Source organism: Gallinula chloropus (assembly GCF_964237585.1).
Source record: "Gallinula chloropus genome assembly, chromosome: 5".
NCBI classification, from domain to species: domain Eukaryota; kingdom Metazoa; phylum Chordata; class Aves; order Gruiformes; family Rallidae; genus Gallinula; species Gallinula chloropus.
In genome coordinates, this window is record NC_140090.1 from 20,934,639 (window position 1) to 20,956,503 (window position 21,865).

General features: G+C 40.5%; 1 protein-coding gene across 1 annotated transcript in view; it reads left to right on the forward strand.

The window, feature by feature from the left end:
• Positions 1 to 21,865, forward strand: part of CERS6 (ceramide synthase 6) — a gene marked incomplete at both ends in the record, with an annotated part of 119,700 nt that overhangs the window by 81,596 nt on the left and 16,239 nt on the right. The window contains 4 exons of the mRNA XM_084264700.1: positions 3,258 to 3,308; positions 7,177 to 7,269; positions 13,848 to 13,976; positions 17,710 to 17,816. Coding sequence (XP_084120826.1) covers positions 3,258 to 3,308; positions 7,177 to 7,269; positions 13,848 to 13,976; positions 17,710 to 17,816 — 380 coding nt within the window. The remainder of the gene's footprint in view (positions 1 to 3,257; positions 3,309 to 7,176; positions 7,270 to 13,847; positions 13,977 to 17,709; positions 17,817 to 21,865) is intronic.

A 21,865-nucleotide genomic window follows, 5' to 3' on the forward strand; every position in this document is an offset into this window, starting at 1 on the left:
ATTAATTCTACATAATTCTTCATATCTGCAGCTTCTATAGAAATCATCTCTCTGAAGAAGCCTTAAGATGTCATAATATTTGAAAGACAAAAATGCACGTTTTTTACTAGCACCATAATTTAGATAGCAAAATAATTGGGTAGGAAGCATCTCTTATCTCTTGTTCAATCTGATATGAAAGACAGTTACAGCTTTTCAAACCTGGCTAAAACTATGAATTATCCTACAATATTTAGATGGATCTAATTTAGGCAGCTGTCAGACAGAAATATTTTAGATTCTGTATATCTGTTAACACTTCCAGAGGGGCTATGGCTGTTCTCAAAGACCATTTTTATTGCGTGGAGTGAGGAGAGCTCACTTATCACAGTAACTACTGTGGAGATGTTTGAACAAATAAATTACTTGCATGAAATAGTTATTCCTAGTAGAGAGGAGGACAAGTTTGGATGGACTTGAATCACCTTTACAGCATCCTTGTGCGAGGCATGTCAGAAACTCTAGGATGTCTGTTATATTAAATGCTGGTATACTGCCAAGGTTACTGTAAGAATTACTCCTTTCCATTACAGGAGCACTGGGGGTATAGGTGTGCAAGTTTTATTGTATCTTATTTTCCATGTGAAGGACACATTCAAAATTCTAGGAGGAGCCTTTATTAATCATATTACATCTCTGTTACCCAACAAAGGCTATAAGGACCCTTCTGCAAGACAAATCACAGTTAGAACTGAAGTATCAGTTGGGAATCAGGCCATAAATGTTTCTGGCATTTGTCCTGTCTCTGATACGGCACAATCCTGCCTACCTATAATCTCTACCAGCCTGATTCTCAGCCTGGAGCTTTACCATTCCACTTAGGGTTCATTTTATTTGGTTTGACATTCTCCCATTTTATTTTGGATGAGTTTGTTATTATGGTTTGCCTGAACTGAACTGCTCCACCTGATGGTGGAAAGAAGAAAATGCCATCTCTCATGCAGTAAGGATTTATTTGAAAAAATGTAATCTAGTGGGAGCATTTAACACCGTAAGGGCATGCATGCCTTAATCCAGGAGAATTGGATCCAGGAGAATAGTGGTCTACCCCCTTTATACTTTGATGTAGAGCAGTTAAGGTTATGTTGTCCTGGTTTTGGTCAGGATGGAGTTAACTTCTTTTGTAGCAGCAGATGGAATGCTGTGTTTGAGAGTTAAAATGGGAGCAGTGCTGATAACACCCTGATGGTTTTAGTTGCTGTCAGACAGTCAAGGACTTTCTCAGCTCTTCATATTTCTCTATTCATGAGAAAGGAGGGGCGAAGCCAGGACAGGTGACCCAAACTGGCCAAAGAGAGTATTCCATACCAATTACGTCCAGCTCAGTATAAAGGGGGGCTGATGGGAGGAGGAGAGGGGCGGCTTTCGGACGCGCGGTTTTTGAGGGACGGTCGGGTTCCGGGACGGCTCTGGGTGGCATGGCCTGAGCTGTGGGTTCGGTGAGAAACTGCATTGTGTATCAACAGTTTCATATATTTTTGCTCTAAAGTCCTGTTAGCATTGTTATATTTTATCTTTCTGCTATTTTAGTAAACTATCCTTATCCCAACCCACGGGCCTTTTGGTTTCTTGGTTTTGGGGTTGTTATTTGCCCCTTCCTTTTCCCTTCCCTTGCCTCACCCCCCGCCCCTTCCCCTGCTCTTTTCCTTTAAAGAGCAGGCAGCTGTGTGGATCTCAGCTCTCAGCTGGGGTAAAACCACAACATATGTATAGGAGTTTCACAAAGATCTTGAGTCCATAGTTTTCTTTAATGTTTCTAGTGAGATACCCAGTGGATTGGTACTTGTGCTGTGGACATGTGCTTCTCAAAGTCCAGGTGTTGCCAGAACCTGAGATGCAGCTGTGCTTTGCAAGACAGCCGTATTAGAAAGGAGATGTTCCTGCTCGTGCACAGAGAGAGAAGTGTGGCTGCTTGGTAGCTGTTGCTTTGGTTGTGTTCTTAGCACTCAATGTAGAAATACTTATTGGTTGAGTATGTTGGGTTGAAGAGTTTTGCCTGAGTCTGTTTAGTTCCTCTCTTGGTTTTGGCAGAGATAGGTAGCTGTATTTCTGGTAGCTGGTGGTATAGTGTTGTGGTTGGGATTTAGTATGAGAATAACATTGCTAACAGATTGATATTTTTAGTTGTTGCTAGGTAGTTGTAGCCTCCACACTAATTCAAGGACACATCAGCTTTTCACACCCTGCCAGGTGCACAGGAAGCTGGGAGGCCACAGCCATGTTCCATACCATATAACAGAACACTCTGTACGTAACTGGGGAAGCTAGCCAGGTGGTGGGATTGCTGCTTGGAAACAGTGTGGGCATCACCTTTTGCACGTGGTGAGCAGTTGCATTGGTTCATAACTTGTATTTTTGTTATGATTACTGTTATTATTCTTGGGGAAAGAGAGGTAAGTGAGTACCTGGGTGATGGTTAGTTACTGGCTGGGGCTAAACCATGACAGTTGCACAGAAAAGAAGGTGAAAACTAAAGAAGTCAGAAAGAAACAACCTGCTTACAAGGAAATATTTAAGAGGCTCTCTTGTGGCATTGAAAGAGAAATTATTACATAAATTTTGTGCAAAAAGCAAAGAAACACGAAGCATAACAGAGCTGCATATCCTCAAGTCTTCTAGTCTGCCCAGCTTTGTGCAATGCCAAGAGTCATGTAGATACAGTAAATGTGCTCTGGCACCTTTTGTATTGCCCTAAGATAGCAGAGTATTTTCTGTGTGATAGCAAGATCTGTCACCTCCGGACAGTTGCTGTCTGTGAGGAAAGCAGATGGTTTGATTTTCTATCTTGAGCTGATGTGGGTGGAATGAAGGATGGACCCTGTACGGAAGGATGCTTATATGTAGCAGCACATGTAAGGGATGGTCTTTAAAATATTTGAGGAGCCTAGGGCCAAGATTTCCAATGCTATTGAGAAAGCAACTTGAGTTCTGACCAGCTGATTATGTTCGGCCTGCACACTCCAAAAACTGTATAAGGTTATGGTGGTGTTTTGTTATATGGTTATAACGAAAAATCTCTGTGAACAGCCAGGCTGCTCTAATTCATGCTGTGAATCTTTGAGGAATCTCCTTGTTGTATTTAGTTTTCAGTCTCTATGAAAAATTGCAAATTTTAATCTGTTCCTGTGGTTTTCTCCTTCACTGTATTAAGCACATACACTTACATTGCCCAAAATGGTGTGTACAGACCGTGTTTTTTTTTTCTCTTTCTCTCTCAGACACCCTGGCTCTGGAATACGAGACAGTGCTGGAATGGGTATCCATATCAGGTAAAAGTTACAGTGCTGCCTAAAAACCAACATGACACCTCTGCAGAGCTCTGTTTTTACTGTGGTGGAGCTTTCTGTCAATATGTTAATGTGACTAGGCTATTTGGCATTTCAGAACATTGCTAGATACTCCCCATCTTGCTTGAATTCAAGATGGGAAAGATGAATATAGCTGTCCCACCTGTTTAGAAATGAAGCTCAGGATCTGAAAACAGATCTGGGAAATCTAACTGTGAAAGCAGGCATCTGCAACAGTGGAATGGTAATTTTTTTACAAATTTCTGAGTATACTGAAAGTTGTAGCAAAGCCTGAGATTCAGTGGGTTGGGGAAAGCTAATATAGCTCTCAAAGTTGTTACACTGCATACAGGCTAAGATTTAATCCCTGCCAGTTGGTGTGATCAAAGAGGAGACTAAAGAGAAAAGGTAGGTTTTTTCCTTTAGCTATTTAAATAGGGGCTATCCAGTCCTGAACTCATAGAAGCTTATGATGAAAGACGGTAAAATTAATGAGAGAAATGAGAATATTTTCAAGCCTTTACTTTTCAGCAATGTCTACATTTTCATGGATTTAAAAAGCATCAGCCTTTCTCTCTGTTCTAGGTCAAGGTATATGACTTAACTTCAAAGGAAAGACTTAAGTCATTTATCTCTTTTACTAAGGAGAATTCCACCATTAGAGTAAAATTTCCCTTTCAGGCTGTGTCCTACTGCACTCAGTCTCTCAGTCCTCAAAAAAAAAAATCTGCTTGAGTTTGAAATTGGGTTCCCTTAAATCAGTCTTCAAAAGAAAAATAAAAGTATCTTTATTCCTTACTGCAGTGCCATGGTTTTAACTAGTTCCAGGAATATTTAATTCCCTTGTCCAAGTTAAGGCTATCTTTCACAGTACCACAGTTGCTTCAGTGGCATGCAGGTGCTGCAGTAGCACTGGGATTAATTGTAGCCCTTCAACTCCAGAAACTGTTCTCTGCCAGGGGGAAGAAAGGAAAAGAAAAAAAAAAAAAAGAGCAGCACAAGTGAAAAAGGAAGGGTAGAGTAAGAATGTATTTTGTTATCATCTGCTTGAACAGTACTTTCGAAAGTTTGCATACCCAAAGAGCTTTGAGAAACTTCTATACTTTCCATTAGTTTGTGCTGTTGGATGCTAAAGTGTGGCGTATATTTAAACAGAGTAGTCAACTGAAAAATAACTCCAGAACTCCATGGCTGAACCACTGCCTCATTTTGCCTCCTGGTCTGATAGAAGTAACTTACATCATGGATGTTGTGAGGATCCGTGTATTTATTAAGTACTCCCTTTTATTATAATTAACAAGCGTAAGATAGTCCTTTTGAGGAAAGAGTACCATCATGTATATGGTCTAGGAATGAACTTTAGCAGCTCTTCTGGGAAAGCTAAGAGCCACCTTTTTCCTTCATACCCTTTGTATAATAGGAATCAACAGGAGATCAAAGTTGTGAAGTATAATTTTTCCTTTTGGAAAAGGTAACAAATGTTTCAAATGTGACCAAATAAGACAGTCTTCAAAATCTCTAATAACTTTTGAGGGTAACTTTTTAGTAACTTCTTAAAATTAGTTTGAACTCTAATTCTAATCCTGAACTTCCTTAAAATGTTGCGGGTTTTTGTTTGGGTTTTGTTTTATTTTGAATTCAGCAGCTGGTAGTTTCAATAGGATGAGTGCTAGATCCTATCCAAATGTAAGTGACAGTGAATTCCAAAAGCTCCAGCAGAGAGTGGGCAATTTAAGGAGTCTAAAGCAGATTGCCTTTTTTTTTTTCCCTAAAGAGATAAAAACCCCAAACCTTCACTGTCAGACTGGAAAGTATGAAGAAGAGTATTAGTGGCAGTGAACAGGCCTTGGGCAGGCTGAAAAGGAAAACTGTGTTTAGGTTTGGATGCTACTGTTCTTGAAGGTTATGTACCTGCTACAAATAGTTCAGTGGGATAATTCATCAAGAATGACCAGAAATCTTGGTCTGAGAAAGGCTGGAGGAATTGGTCTCAGAAATAGTTGAATCTCAGAAGAAATAATTACTTAAATTCCACCCAAGGGCTGGAGGGTGAACTGAACAGTGTTAGGGAAGCAACAGAACAAATTGAGTGGGGGAAGTGTTGAATCTTAATCCCGCAGAAATTTGAGGAACAATCATTCGACATGCCAGAAGAGATGTATTTGTGACATAAGACTATGAATCTTACTGGTTAAAGAACATGTGTTTACCAGACTTATCAGAAGAATTAGGTCATTCAGAAAGATAGTTACAACTTTTAGAGAGTGACAACTAAACTTAATATATCTAAAATCATGCTGCTAGTAGAGAGGCAACAACAGAAAGTAAATCATCAAATAAAATTCATTATCAAAGTCATTGTCTTGTAGATAAAAAGTCTAGCAGATGCTAAACAGGATTAGGTACTGGATTTTCAATGTATTTTTTTTCCTAAACTAGATAAAATTTCTAATCTCTTGTTTGCTACAAATCCTTTGTAAGTTACCAAACACTAACATTTAAACTCAGTTAAACACACATTATTGATTCTTTCATGGAGGGAAACCAGGATATCTTTAGATTGCCCTACATTATCATTATAGATGGGTTTAGAAATAGTAATGGTATTGTTAATAAAGCAGCTGACAATTCAGTGAGTTCTCTTGTAATAATAATAGTTGCCGTTCATTGCTAGCTCATGTTCTCTTCCCTTTTTATAATTACACCTAATTAAAAGCTTACTGGCAATCTCACTAAATCAGAAAAGGATTATATTGGCCCAAGAAATGGCTTTAAAAGATTGAGTGTTACACATTTTTCATAAAGCGTAAGCAAATCCCTCTATGTTTAAACCAGGACACCCACACAGAGCATTCAGTGGGCACCTAAGGACTGTTTTTCAGCTGCAAAAACTGGTCTGCAAGAGGGAGTGGGAATAAAAGAAACAACTGAAATGCTTACGGTGATGCTTGTGCCCTCTTCAGTGCATAGTTGTGCCAGTGCAAACTGCTCTAGAAATCGTTCATCTGCTCCCTCAGGAGATGCCCCCAGAATTTTCTCCTGTGCAGTGGCCCCTCTCTATCATTGCAGTGGAAGATATGACTAACAGGGAGACACAAGCACATGGAAATGGGAGTATCTTACAGGATTGTCTCTCCTAGGTTGGGGGCTAAACATCCCATGTGTGCCACCAGTTATCTTCTTTGAAGTTACCCTAGGCTGGTTTTGGTTGCGCATAAGTTCCTGTGTCCTGTTATTTTTGTTTCTTTTACTTTTAAACATATGTGTAACCATGTTGTATATCAAACTAGATGCCTGGATACATTTTTTTTTATTTTATTCTTTCCAAATATTAGCATGTTCCCAGAAAATGGTTAAATTCCTTAAAAGTAGGCTTTAGTAGTAGAGAGGGCCCTCTTTAAAGCTCACAACATTTTCAGCATGAGCAGATGAGAAGAGATTGTATACTAGCATTACTTTTCTTTAACCTGCTCTAGCATTGTTTATTTTGCTGTGCGTTAGACCCACGTTACTGATGTACAGCAAGTTGTTTAAAATAATCTTTCAAAACAGATTTAGGAGTACTCTGAATTTTGCTTGTTCTGTGTTCTGAACAAACAACACAATAATATTTTGTATTACAATATTACAATACCATGAAGATTAAAATTCAAGGGTAGGTTGGGAAGCTTTATTTTTCTGGAGCCATCAAAGTTTGAGAGAGAGAGTGTCACTCACCATCACTTTTCTTACGTAGGATGCTTATGTATAATTCAATAATCCCCCTGTGATTGAACATGTCTCCTATAGACCTCAGCTGCCTGTAATGTCAGTTAGACTCTATTAACCTTTTCTCATCTCCATCTTTCAGCCACTGATGCCTGACCTTCATTATTACTACATAGTTGAATTGTCATTCTACTGGTCCTTAATGTTTTCTCAATTCATTGACATCAAAAGAAAGGTAAGAACAATGAGACTGAAACCAATGAAAGCTTTAAGCACATATCTTTCTTGATTTGAGGAATACCTGTATTACCTACAGTGAACTGGGAACACAGTTCTTTCTAGTCACTGCCTCTTGCAGATACTCATCCCTGAGAAACTGGTATTAAAGTCTTACTCTGGTCCATGTTACTATGGTGTTGGGCTTTGCTGCATATGAGAATAAGAGCTTGGAGTAACAAAATGTTCAAGGAGAAATAGCATTAGCTGAATAAACCTGTTCTCATACTTGAGCTCTCAGTGACTTGAATGGAATTGAACACATAGTAGCTAGTAGATGTACTTCTGTGTTAAATGATAAAGTATCAATGACAGAGCAGCACTGGCTCATAAAGTCATAGTATTGCTTTGCTAAGACATATGAGGGCTTTCGATTTATTCTACAAAGGGATGATAAAAACAGGGATACGTTTAATATTAAAAAGTGATGTTACATTTAATCTTACCTTTACAGTTACGAAATTTCAAGTAGCTGAGCATTGCTATTAAGGAGATATTAATCAAGATAATAAAACTCTTGCCAGATAAAAGCATTATCAGTAGCAACCTTTTCCATATTCCTCCATCCAAGTCCTCCAAGGAGAGTGTTAGTCCATAGCGGAACAGGCAGCACACCATTATATAACAACAGTTTGTTGACCAGTTCTTGCAGGGTTTTTCAGTGTTGCAAAATTAGTTGTTTAAAACATTTTGAAAGATGTTACAGTATTTTATGTGCCGCCTCCTACTATCAATTAAATGATTGTAGGCTGTGCTGATGGAAAAATCCCCGTTTACTAGAATTTTAGCGGGAATATAATGCTGAAGAGAGTAATAAAGTAACATAAATGAAGGATCCAGTATGGCCTGAATGAATTTATCGTCTATTTGGAACAACAGTGTGCTCCTGGGAGTTCTGTGTCAGAGCTATGTATGTAGAAAAACACACCTCTATTCGAATTTCCAACTTTTTCCAGAAGTAAAAATCTCAAGAAAGCATCCACAACTTTTAAATTCATATTGGAGGGTAATTTGTAAACAAATCAACCAATTAAGACGAATATATGTGAATCCCTTGCTTGTATTGTCTGTAGGTACTAAACATTCTATTAATGGTGGGCTTGAAATGTGTACTTCACTGTTTCAAAATACAGCAATGCAGAAAAAGTGTTCAATAGAGCTGTTTGATAGTGGAGATTAATTTAAATCAAGTAACATTGGCCAATATACATACACTGCAGTCCCAGCAGTACTGAATGGCCATTTGTCAGTACAGCAACCAAAACCAAATGGCTGCAGCAGTATTACAGGATTGTTCAGGTTATTGCTGCAGAAACACGTATTTAATCAGTCCCCCTACGTTCATATTGAGCCCTCTACACTGTGCCCTGGGTTATAGTTTATTTTCTTTGAGTACCTCTTGAGAGAGAGGAACATGTAACAGCATTGCAATTGGAGCAGTACTGCAGTTCTGCAGCACATCTTTAAAGAATATTTAATTGATTCCTGACTGGTTGCTTTGCTTATGTGGAAAGATTGGTGGCTACATGAACACATCCAGGTTCAGCGCTGAAGTGCATTTCTGAAAATGATCATTGGGGAGGTCAGTAACACCTTTCTCATTTAATACACCTCATGAGCAAATGCTACAGCTTTTTCCCTCATGACCTGGAGAGTATCTTCCCTTCGGTTAGCTGAGCACAGAGCTAAGGCCTGATCCTGTCCATAGTACAGGTGCAAGTGAATGATCTTTTGCAAGTCTGTTTCTCAGTTGTGTACAAATGACTTGTTACTAGGAAGACTTTGCAGCAGCCTATTGTAAAAATAGAGTGGGAAATAGAGGTGGGGACGTGGATCACTAACAGCAAGGTAACGCCCAGGCCATAGATTTGTCCTGCTTGAACCCAGACCACCAAATCAAAGCAATGTCCCATGCAGCTGCTGTCCCTGAGAACAACCAGTGTCCAGCAGAGAGCAGGAGCACAGTGTCTGCCATGCTAGGATAGCAAGTCACAAACCTTTCATTATAAACAGCCTGCAGAAGACAGTGGAGATGCTATAATTATAAACAACCTATTAGATCACTGACCAGTTTGGACTGTGGAGACTTCTTGTTGTAGCGTTAAGTAAAATTGACAACTAGGAAGAACACACTGGAGAAATGCAGCTGTTTACTGGTGTCTCACAGTGAAACTGCTCTGTGGCCAGGGGCGAGTGCAAGCTGTCAAGGAAACCCATGAGATGAAAAATGTTAGCACTGAGAGCTTACAGTAGTTGACAGTATGTAGTGCAAGCTTGGCAGAGGCACAAGCTCTTGCAGCACCATAAAATTTTTTTTTTTTTAAAGAGCAAGTTTATTTTAAAAAATGTGGAAACCTATTAATGTACCCAGTAGGCAATGTTTGTAACAGTGCCCATGTGAAATAAGGCTCTGTTTAACTGGGAAAAACAGGAAATTTGCCAATTAATATTAGATGCCATTGTAATACTTCACAACAGTTGGTACAGAGCAGGTTAGCGGTTCTCAGCCTGAGAAACCTGTTGATGTTTTCATGTTACAGTCAGAGGAATACCTTCGTCTAAGTCTTGGTTATCATTTTAGATACTTTAAATTCAGCAGTGGCTGTGTTATAGTCTGGAATGATCAGAAGTGCCCTGGCAGCCTTGTGTGCTGCCACAATTCAGCCAGTCACTTTTATGTAGCCAGGTTTCTCTCAAGGTGGAGTGTGGTAGGTGTTCTTTGAAACACTGTAGCTCAAGAGAAATGTACTTGCTATTTTCCATCTCCATTTTATTGTTCTCTAATAGCAAATTCATGACTTTAAAATGATTTTCAGTTGGTTTGCTGACTTGCCAATACCTGTTTATTTAAGTGTTAGAAATTCCACCAGATTATTTTTGTCTGTCTGATGAGATATGAACAAACTTTTTTAGACTGTTGCACATTCCTACTATTGGCATTAAGGCAGAAAGCTAAATGATTTTATAATGGCATCTTTGCTTCATAAAAATGCACTCTGTTGCTGTGATGATGTTCTACACTTAAGGGTTTTCACTTTCAGAGAGTGCCACCTTGTATGATTTGTAGTTTTATCATCCTGGTCCAGCTTCCTATACCCCTTTTTGTAAAAGAGAGAAAAAAACTAATTCAGGGAACTTTGTACTTTCACAAGCTCCTGATGAGTTTTAAAAGCAGTGAGGAGGTTTGTTTACATGATTTATGGATACCTGGAGTATTGTTTGATAGGCAAACATTTGACTGGGGTATTTAAGCAAATGTATAAAATTTCTACTTGGGGTTTTAACAGATTTGCAGTAGATCTGGGAGACCTTTCTGTGTATTCACACCTTTTAGTTCCAAGCATTTGGCAATTTCTAGAGCTGCTGTGTTTTACTTAAAAAAAAAAAAAAGTTCACTCATTCCCAAAATAAAATCATCTGTAGCTGCTAATTTTCTTGAATATTCCATTTTGAGCCTAGAAAATTTATGCTATATTTCTTCAAACTCAGAAAAAAAGAACTGATTTCTTTTGTTTCAAAGGAAAGGAATTTAGATTGCATACATTTTGCAGACCTTTACTAGAAGGGCTATAGTTGAAACCTTTGGCTGGTGATACCTTCTTTGTTGACACCCATTTCCGGAAGCTGGAGGGATGAAGGAAGCTGGTGTTTTACCCTGCAGTGGCACTAATGCTCCATAGACACTTGGCAGTTCAGTCAGTATGTCATGTTAAACAAACATGGGTAACAGAAGCCCTGATTACAGACCCATGGGGTTTCTGCTTCGTCTGCCCTCTTTCTTCCTACTGGTGGTGTCAGGAGTAGATTGCTTCTCCTGTCAGCAACACACTTGCATGATACAGGCTCATGATGTCTTTTTGGCATTTACAGCTGGGGGTACAAATCTGCTGTAAATAAATGCACCTTGTACACACATACACCCAGTTTGAAATCTTTTTTAAAAAAAGAAAAAACACATTCCTCTACCACTGCTCTTCTGCTGTGTGTGGCTGACAGTGCTTGAGTAAGCTGGGAACACAAGTACCACTTGACATTACAGGGGCACGTACCATTAGTTTCTATGTATTCATTACCTTTATGTATAATTAAAATCTAACAGGTAGCACCTTCAAAGCATAGCATTAATTACTGACGTAAAGAAATGTCATAAACAGGAAAGAAAGGACTGAAATAACAAAAGTAGTCTTATTTATATCACTGCTACTTTTTTCCTGATAATTTTCAGTAGGTCAGGCCAGCATCTCCATTTCAGAGCTGGCAGAGTCTGATAATGGTTATCTTTTAACAAACGATATCAGAGAAGGAGTTTCCTCGACAACATTTCTGTAAGTAGATCCATGCAGAAGTGCAGAGGACTGCTGCCCAAGAGCATTAAGGCTGCTTAGGAATAATCCATGTTGTCAGGAATGCCTTGAAGAGTTCCCAGGAGGGACTAGAAATCTTGTATTTGCAGAACACGAATGTCAGCTATAAAAACTGATGAGAATTTTCTACTTCTCCTCTTCCCCCGTTTGGACTGCCTATGTGCTAACATGATTGCAGTTAGAAGGAAAATGAAGAACAGTGCCATAGCATTTGCAGCTGAAGCGGGTAAAAACCTAGGCTGCAGTATGTCTGTATGGCAAGCTAGTGGCTTGCTTCTTATCCCAGGGAATAAGGTATGTGCTTTGCTCTTGTGATTATGGCATAGTGAAATGGATGCCACATGTGGGTTTTTAGTTACTGAAATGACAAAGATGCCGTACTCCTTTTTCTTAAGACTCTTAGAAACAGCCTTTAGTTCTCCTTTTTTGTTAGGTTTGCTTTAAGGAAATGGATTTAGAGCAATGGCTTGAGATGACTGCTGAGTGTGTTTGATTGTACTCCATACTGCTGGGGACCATATAACCTGGCTGAGAAATGTTGGGTTTGTAGCAAAGTAGGATATGGTTCTCTGCTTTTAGGTTTTTTGTTCTGTTGTGGTTGTTGGGTTGGTTTTTTTCTTCTTCCCTTCCCCCGCCAGCTGTTTTGGAGATACTGGCAATGCCCATTGATGAGTATGTGTAGGAAACAGGACTATGTAGCACAGTTTCTGAGACTGCTCATGCTGCAGGTTTTTCCATGGGCTCCAGTTGTACATGGCAGTGAAGCCAAGTGCTGGTACTGGGAGGCAGTGGCACTGCACATCTTTAAACGTAGCAGTGCCCGCTACATGGGTGCTGCACTCCTGAGATGGGTATGGTCAAGCTGGACAGTCAATCATCCCAGCACTGGAGAGAGAGAGCAGTCAGCAGCTGTAGATGCTGCTTTTCTGGAGTTGGCACTGTGTTTGTAGGAGTTTGCTAGCACTCTCCATAGGGCCCTCCTGCCCACCTTCAGTCCCTTTGCAAACCAGATGCTGCTTCTTTAGGACTGCAGGGTCTGAATTTCGGTTTCTGTGCCATGGGCTGCTTAGCTGAAGACTACCACAGCTCAGCATGACAGGCCCATGAAAGCTGCCAGAAAGCCAAATGCCACCTCCCAGGATGTTTGGTGTGAGCTGCTTCAGACAGCCCTGCATGAGAGCCACTAGATCTGCTGAGAGCTGTGGTAGTAACTTTGCAACCAGCGCATGGAGAATTCTCCAGCTAAATCATGCTGGTGATCTTTTCTTCAGGGTTTTGATACCACTTTCTCAAAGCTGTGTGGGTAGTTCAGCAAACTCCAGCAAGACTTCTTTTTGACTGACTCAGGGCCTTGCAGAGAAGAATCTCATCTCTGTGGGTCTTCTGTGTGCCTCGGCCAGGCAGGCAGTTTGTTCTCTCTGTTTTGCCTGCACCTTGGCATGTATCTGGGAACGCGACATTACAGGAGCTTCACCACTCCCAGTGTTTTCCAGTAGTAACAGTTAACTTGCTGGCCAAACAACTCAGTTACCGATTTGGAGACCAGGTAACCTGCATCATTCGGGAGGCAGATCTGAGTAGGAGGAGCTGCACCAGCTCATTTAAAGACTCTTCTGACCCTGTTATGGTATGAAGGCAAAGCAGTTTCATTAAAAACAAACGAACAAACAAACTGGAACTGGGATTCGCAGCTCTCTGAAAGCTCTCAGTTGTGCTTGGCAGGTGACTGTTGGTACCTCCTAGTGCAGTGGTAGTGGGTTTCCTGTTCTGTAGCTATCTGAAGTCTTCAGTGGTGCGCTATTTCACGTATGATATGTTGCTTGGTGTATAAGAAATGTGGTGTAATTTGATTTGTATGTACATGTGCCTTTTCAGAGTAACTTCAGGCTCTCCTTCAGGAGGTTAAATTGCTATCAACTGAGAAATGTAGATACTGCCTAGCTTCCAATAATCTTCTTGTATTTTTTTCCACATACAATGATTACTTTCTTCAGTCTAAGTGAAATACGTAGCAGGGTATTTAATGCACTTATGTAGCAGGACCCTTATGTAACATCGCCATAGTACTGGATTTAAAAATCATCCATCCATTTTTGTATAAGAGTACTGAATCTCACTGTTTGGTTCATTGTTTTTTGTTGTTTTTTTTTTCTCCTGCTTCTCGCTGCTCTAGGATTTTGGCATCATGTTTACACATCACATTGTAACAGTCACCCTGATAACCTTCTCATATGTAACCAATTTGACACGAGTGGGAACCTTGACCTTATGTCTCCATGACGCGGCTGATGTTGTCCTAGAGGTGAGATAATACATATATATCATCAGTGTCTCTATATGGTATTCACTATTCTGAGAGCTAGCATGTCAATAGGTAGAATCTACTTGCTATTCCAAACAAGTATTTCTTAAGCAAAGAACTCAGTTCAAGATGGTAATGGTGATTAATATAGTGTACTTCTTTGCTGAAATATATTATACTTGTAGCAGTGCCTGTTTATGCCTTTAGGCTGTTTTATCTCTTGATAAGTTGCTTGTGCAGAGCTGAGACTGCTAATGCATTGGGAGGTTTACACACAGATTTTGAGTATAACATGTTTGAGTTGAAAGCTTAAAGCTGCAAAATCCGGAAAGTGATGACTGTGCTGGATAGAAGCTCCTGGTTCTTGATCCCTCTGAAGTGATGTATGGGACAAGAACCCTGCCTCTGAAAGAATCAAGGTGTCATGGTTTGATTCTGCTGTGCCTTGCTGGGCAGAGGCTGCTGGGCAATGTAGCGGCTGTTCTGTGTGCGGTCAGTGAGCTGACCTCTGGTCCTCAGGATTTTCTAGGTGCTCATGCCCCTGTTTCCAGATACCACTATTAACAGTTGGCTTTGGAGAAGAAGAGATAATTGAAATTCTTTTAAGTCAAGGTGGTCTGTAACTTCTTTAGAGGCAATTTAGAGATGTTGTCATCCTGTATCTGCATCAGTTTTTAGACAGCTGTAGGAGATGCTGGGGTTGGGCTGTCTGTGAACCCTCCACCAGGATCAAACCAAAGTTAATAAGTATTTTGTTGAAACATTTTTTACTAAAGTAGTTATGCAAGAGTATAATCACACTGTGTGAGTCACATATTGCAGAATCAAAATCCTGCCATTCTGATTTGATAGTGCTGTAAATCTGTTTTTATTTTTTAATCTTTTTATAATGTAGAATGCACATGACTGCCTGAAATAGAAAGCAACAGAGAATCTGGATTTCTCTTGTTAGAAACAATTACATAATTGCAAGTTTATTTTTCTATTTTAGCAATGTGTGTAGATCCATTCTTCTACCTGTGGGTTCACTCAAACTTTGTTCATTCCTCTTTTCTCAAGGTCTTTCTAGTCAATTTGTTTAGTCTGGTCTGACTGAAAATCCTAAGGCCAGTCTAAAGTGTAAGAAAGAGAATCACAATGCCTGAGAAGCATTTACTAGGAGGGCCATTACAACCCACTCAACAGGCTTTCTTCTGATAAGGCAGTGGGTCATAGCTCCAGTGCCGCAGGAAAAGAAATGGACTCCTACATACTGCTGACATTTCTGAGGGGGAAGTCAGTGCCAGGAAGAAAATTATCAAGCTGCAAATGAAGCTGATAAAATGTCTTGCCATGATAGGTCAGTTGTGCACTTGACCTGTTTTACATACTATATATTTGGAAAAATGACAAACTATTTTCAGAGGACACCAGACTCTTTCCCCTACTGTTTCGTAATGAAATGTGACCAGTGGAGAGATGGAATGCCACATATTTGCTATTGTCATTGCTGAACACATGTATTGGTAAGAATACTGGAGGTGTTTGGGGTTTTTTTCCATAGGTTTTAAGGGACCTGCAGATAGAAGAGTCATGACAGGATTTTCAGGAATGTCTAGCTGTTCTCTAAGGTCTGAGTGGAAGTTACCTTAGATACTCAAAGCAGCTGAGCCAGAGCAAGACAAGCCAAACACAGAGCCATTTGCTTATCTAGGAAGGCGTTACATTAGCTGAAACTGAAATCTAGGCTACTGGGAAGCAACTTCTAGCATCCCAGATAAGGTGTTCAAGGGGTCTTGGGTATCATTGTGCTCACGGGTTGGAAACACCGTAACGTAACTTGCTGAAGCACTGAAAATCCCACCTATTTGGGGAACTTGAGACTTTCCAGCTACAATTAATGAACACTGACAATTTTATACCAGCGCATGGATGTGAGTAGTTGCCAATTTGGTGTGCTTTTGGTGTATGAGCTTCACATAGCTGACAGTTCAATCCTTTCTGTCAGGTTCCAGCTGTCTACTAACACACTTTTCTGAAAAAGCAGGGAATGGACACTTCAGACCAAGATTTTAAATAGACTAGCAAGAGTACCTGGAAGAGCTTTGTTGCTCAGTTACAGTCATAGTTTTTAAGCTTTGAAAATTGTGTTGTATTGTCTTTGTTGGATGGAACTGTGTCACCTACATAATCTTTCCCTTTTTTTGTAATCCTTTCTTATCAGTATCATTTGTACACTTGTTATTTAAGAACTGGGGACCCAACATCTGTACTGGTTTTGAGAAATGTGATACTACTACAAGTTGCTGTAGCAATGTCAGCTCCACAGCTATGAAACCAGCTTTTTTAGACTGCCACCATGGAAATGCATCCAAAATTCCTATCTGAACTTTCAGTCATCTGAAAATCAAGATGTTAGTAACTCTTCTGCTTTGCATGTCAACACCAAAGTTTTCTCATTTCCTTAAAACAGACTGTGAGTACAAACTGCCTGGAAACTCATTTGTGTCCACTGTAGAACGTGGAGCTGATTCAGAGGTTATGTTTTCTTTGTGGCATTGGTGCCTTTCCTCGTATTTTGTGAGGTTCTTAACTTGTTTTCTGCTAGTGAGGATATCCTTTGTATTCAGATTTTGAGTGGAAACATTGCAGAAGTTCTGTAACATCCAAACATGTGGATTGGTTTTGGCATCCAGATTGTCTGACACAGACATTGAGCATTTACAGGTTCCATGTGTTCATACCAAGAAAAATCAGGCAGAATACAAGAGTGCCTCTCACCATTTTAGACAATTCTTGGGTTTGAATTCTGTGTTCAGGATAGTATTCTGTATGCATGGTTGTGGTAATTTTGCTGCCTTTTAGCCCTTTGGAAAATCTGCACAAGTAAGCATCCTCTGAATATAGAAGCTGTATACAGGACTCTTCAGAGGGATGTTTGAAAGGGTTCCCAGTGAGTTAAGTGGACGATAATTAGGCTCTTAGTGTACTTTGTTGTGCTGTGACTCTGGATACATTTGACAGAAGCCTAAATAAAGACTGTCCCTGCCTTGAAGCAGGTGTTGTGGAAGCAGCATAGACATCTTAAGCTTGCTTGTACATTGTTTTCTTCAGGGAGATGAGGGCAAAGAAGTTTCAGGGAAGAAAAGTGTTTTAATGAGTAGTTTGAGTGAAGTCTAATAGAATTCTTCACTAAGGAGGAGTCAGAAGACTCTGTGAAAATAAATGAGAGAAGCATGTAAAAGTAAGCATAGGGCAAGAAGTTGGAAAGTGAAAGTCCATATATAGCCATACTGGAAGGTCAGAGAGCATGGCACGGGATGGATGGATGGATGGATGGATGGATGGATGGATGGATGGATGGATGGATGGATGGATGCCACAAATACAAATAGTATATACTGGAAAGGTGAGAGACAGGTAGGTAAAGAACTTTGGGACAAGGACAGCACAATTGGGTTCAATAAATAGTTTAGAAGAGTATTGTGAATCTGAAATAGTATTTCAGAAAGGAAATTGAATGAGGAAGGAAGAAATGAGAAATAGTCTGCTTTTATGCAGTCTGTTGTTTTTTTTCTGAGAAAATGTTTTCCATCTGCATCGTGGAGATGACTTACAAGATCACTTTGAGGTGGCCCAGTGAAAATGTTAGTGATTTCATAAAAATTTTATTTCTTCTCTATACAGCTTATACACAAAACAAGAGAACCCATTTGTCCTCACAGAAGTAAACAGACATTTCTTTCTTTTACAGGCTGCCAAAATGGCAAACTATTGCAAGTGTCAAAAACTGAGTGACCTTCTGTTCCTTACATTTGCCATTGTCTTCATTGTCAGTAGGCTTGGCATATATCCCTTATGGTGAGTAAGCATATCGTTTTCCTCAAATGCTAAGCATCAAACAAGCTTGGTAATAACTGTCATAATGGAATATGATTCATTGGCATTGCTCTGTTTCCCAAGGCATCAAGCAGAGTTTCAGACATAACCAGGTGCTGAAATAGCCTATTTGCTAGAGTGTATTGTGTTCACTGTGTGCTAGGCAAGAAACATCTGGGACTTCTGCTGGTTTTAAGGTAGAAGACAGTTGGAGACCACTTCAGGTTAGTAGTTGGTTGGCTGTGTTGTAAAGAAGTTAGAGGAGATATAAAATAATAGTCACCAAAGACACTGACCAGAGGCTAAGCCTGAAGCTAGGGTCTTCTCATTAACTTTCAGTGCATATTTTATGAACATGTGGTGCCTTTAGGGAGCTGTGTCATCAGTACAATGATGAAAGACCATGACAAAAGGAGAAAATGGATAGACCAACAAACTGCATGTTTAAAAATGCTTGTGATTTTTTCCAGGGAGCAGCAATTTGTTTCTTAAACATCTTTGCTTCCCTTTCCTTAGTCCTTCCTTGAAGCTAACTTGGCTATTCACTGCATTTCTGTAGATGAAGCTAGTTTTTTCACTTGCATGATCTCAGATAGGAAAACTGGTGGCACTCCTGCTCATAGGATTTCACCTGCCTATTGCATTCTGGTTTATATTGAGAAATGGAGGGAGGACCCAATTCTACCAGTGCAATTCTGTCACTGGAGACTGCAGTACGTGACTCTGCTTCAAGGAAGGCTCAGTTAGATGATGCCTGCGAGGTTTCACAAAGGGGAAGTAATACTTGACCAAACAACCTTCTATGCTATGACTGGCTTGGTAGATGAGGAAAGAGCAATGGGTATAGTCTGTGTTGACTTCAGTAAGGCTCTCAACACTGCCTCCCGGAAGATCCCAAGAGAAGTGGATTGAAAATTGACTGAGCAGCCAGATCCAGAAGAGTGGTCATCAGTAGTATGAAGTCCAGTTGGGGGCCAGTAACTGGTGGTGTACCCTGGGGTTCATTACTGAGTCCACTCCCATTCAACTTCTTCATTAATTACCTGAATGCTGAGATAGAGTGCACCTTCAACAAGTTTGCTCATGTTCCAACCTGGGAGGAGCAGCTGATACACCAAAGGGTTGTACTGCCATCCAGACGGAAGGAACCTCCACAGGCTGCAGAAATGGGCTGACAGGCACCTCATGAAGCAAGTGTAAAGTCCTGCACCAGTATATGCTGGGGGCTGCCCAGCTGGAAAACAGCTTTGCATAAAAGGAACTAGGGGTCCTGGTGGACACCAAGTTGAACATGAGCCAGTAATGTGTCCTTGTGGAAAAGAAGGCTAATGGTATCCTGGGGCTGCAACAGGAGAGGTGTTGCCAGGCGGTTGAGGAAGGTGATCATTCCTTTCTACTCAGCACTGGTGAGGCCAGACCTGGAGAACTGTGTCCAGTTCTGGGCAGGAGAGATACCAGAGAGATACAAAACCTGTTGGAGACAATCCATTCATTAAGGGACTGGAGCATCTCCCACACAAGGAAAGGCTGAGACGGGTGGGACTATTTAGCACAGAGAACAGAAAGCTCAGGATGGGTATTGTCAATATATATAAATATATGAAGGGAGAGTGTAAAGAAGACTGAGACAGACTCTTTTCAGTTGTGCCCAGGGCCACAATTAGAAGCAACAAGCATGAACTGAAACACAAGAGGTTCCATTTGAACGTCAGGAAACAGTTTTTTCTATGAGGGTGACCAAGCACTGGCATAGGTTGTCCAGAGAGGTTGTAGAGTCTCTGTCTGTGGAGATACTCAAAAGCTGTCTGGAGACGGTCAGAGGCAGCCTGCTACAGGTGATCCAGGTTGAGCAGGAGGGTTGGACCAAATGACCTGCAGAGGTCCTGTCCAACCTCAGACAAGAGCTGCCTTATCTGTTTAGCTGTTACTCCAGCATTCAAACTTCACTCCATATTATTTGAAATGGGAAAGAAGGAATTGCTGACTTTTTGTTATTCAAATACAAACTTTACCAGATCGCTGACATGTGCTTGCCTTGCTGAACAGTCAACAAAAAGCAGATTAATCTTGTCCAGAGTGCACATTTTTGATGGAGATCATTAGTCTTCATATGTTTAACTAGAAGCAGCTGCCCAAGATGTTTTTCTCTTGAGATATCCGAAAATTGGCAAAGTCACAATTTTTCCATCCTTTACATCCTTATAATGGTAGTCAAGTTTTGGAGGGTCCACACTTTTGACCTGAAGTGTTTAAAGTAACACTGTGTGTTTATAACTGGAACTTCAGCTCAGAAAGTGGAGGTTCACCCCCATCTCTAGTGATTTCTGTGAAGTGTTGCAGCCAGGTGTCCCACTGTGCAGGAAAACCTCTGCTAGGACTACACATATTATAAATAAACGATTGACATGGCTATTGGGAAACAGGCATCATAGAGCTGAAGTCTGTGTAATACACACTTCATGCTGTCTGACTGGTGGAGTCTCGGAAGAGATTACCAACACGGAGGTAAGTTACCTAGCAAGTGTCAAAACTTGAGCCCTGCTTTACAACTGTGGTGTTTTGTGTGGTTTTCTGGATGGGCCCATCTGTTCCCATATGTGTTAGGTGACACCAGCACTTCTATGCCACTTTAGGTTGTCTGAATCCTGCTTTATAGAGTAGCACTGGTCCAGTGTGCTGAAAGCAGGGTAAAAATCAAAGCAAGTAGATCTGGGAAGAGAGAAGGGGAAGACAGCTGCTCACTAGCTTCTGTTGTTGGTACTGAATATTGGGCTAATGAAGGCAGCAGGTTACAGCTGTGGATGAGTTTTGCTGATGGGATGGAAAAGATCCATGTGGACTTGTGAAGGCAGAGGGATTGTATGGTATGAGAATGAGCAGCTGGCAGCGTGCTGTGTACTCTTTGTGTCACAAATAGAGTGGTTCCATTGGCGATTCCTCTGCCTCTGTGATTCAGTGTGGTTTATGTGAGCTTTCATTTTTAAGACCATCTTATTTCCAGACCAAAACCCTGATGCATGTACTCCTAATGGGTACCCTTATGCACACAGTAATGAGTCCAGAGGCAGTCTCATGGTTCTCAGCTGTACTGTGGGCACTGCGTGTGAGATTCAGGGTTAGCAGGTACAAAGCATGGGACAGACGAGCTTGTCACTCCCATATCCTTTTTCTTTGTGAAGCAGCAATTCTACATCTTCACCCCGTTAGCTTGCATGTCAGCAAAAATGAGTCACTGGAGTGGCAGCAGGCCAGGAAATATAGTTTTCCTCTCCTTTGCTGAATATTCAAATACCAAAATTCGGTGCCTGATTAATATTACATAAATATGCAAAATTTTCTAGGATAAAAACTGAGAGGTATAAAATTGGTGTGTATGTGTGTAATGTAAAAGAAAGACTGTAATTTATAAGAAAACTTCCCCCACACAGGAAGGCAAATACCCAAGACAAGCTTCCAGAGGCATCACTTAAGAAGCACTGGCATGCTGTTGTGTTCCGGCTTTGCACAAGTGCCATTTAATTTTGCATAAAGGTGCTAATAAAGAATTCAGACTGTATCAAATGCTGTTGTTTAGCAGAGGGGCTAAGACAAAAGAAACTGGCAATTAGGTATATATTTAGCAGCCTTTCTGCAGGCATCTGGAGTTCATTTCAGCAATAATTCAAAAACCCCAGGACACTTTCTGCCTTCTGCTGCTAAGTGAATGTAGGAGAAAAGCTACTATTTTCACTGACAAGACATTTTGCTTGTGAAATTCTCTCACTTGCACATAATCACTGTTCTAGCAAATTACAACATAAAACACAACTCTCTCTGAGGCAGGGGGAAGATGATGCCCTCTGAAGTGATACAGAATTATAGGGAGAATGAAAGCAATCTTGCACCAAATAATTTATATAAATTATGTGAGCCCTGGACTAGTCTTAACAGGCCAAGCCAAGCAGTTAAGTCTTCTTTTATTTCAGTAAGCCTTGCAATTCCTCTTCCCCAGGCCTCAAATGTTTGTTGTTGGTATAGTTATGTGAACATGG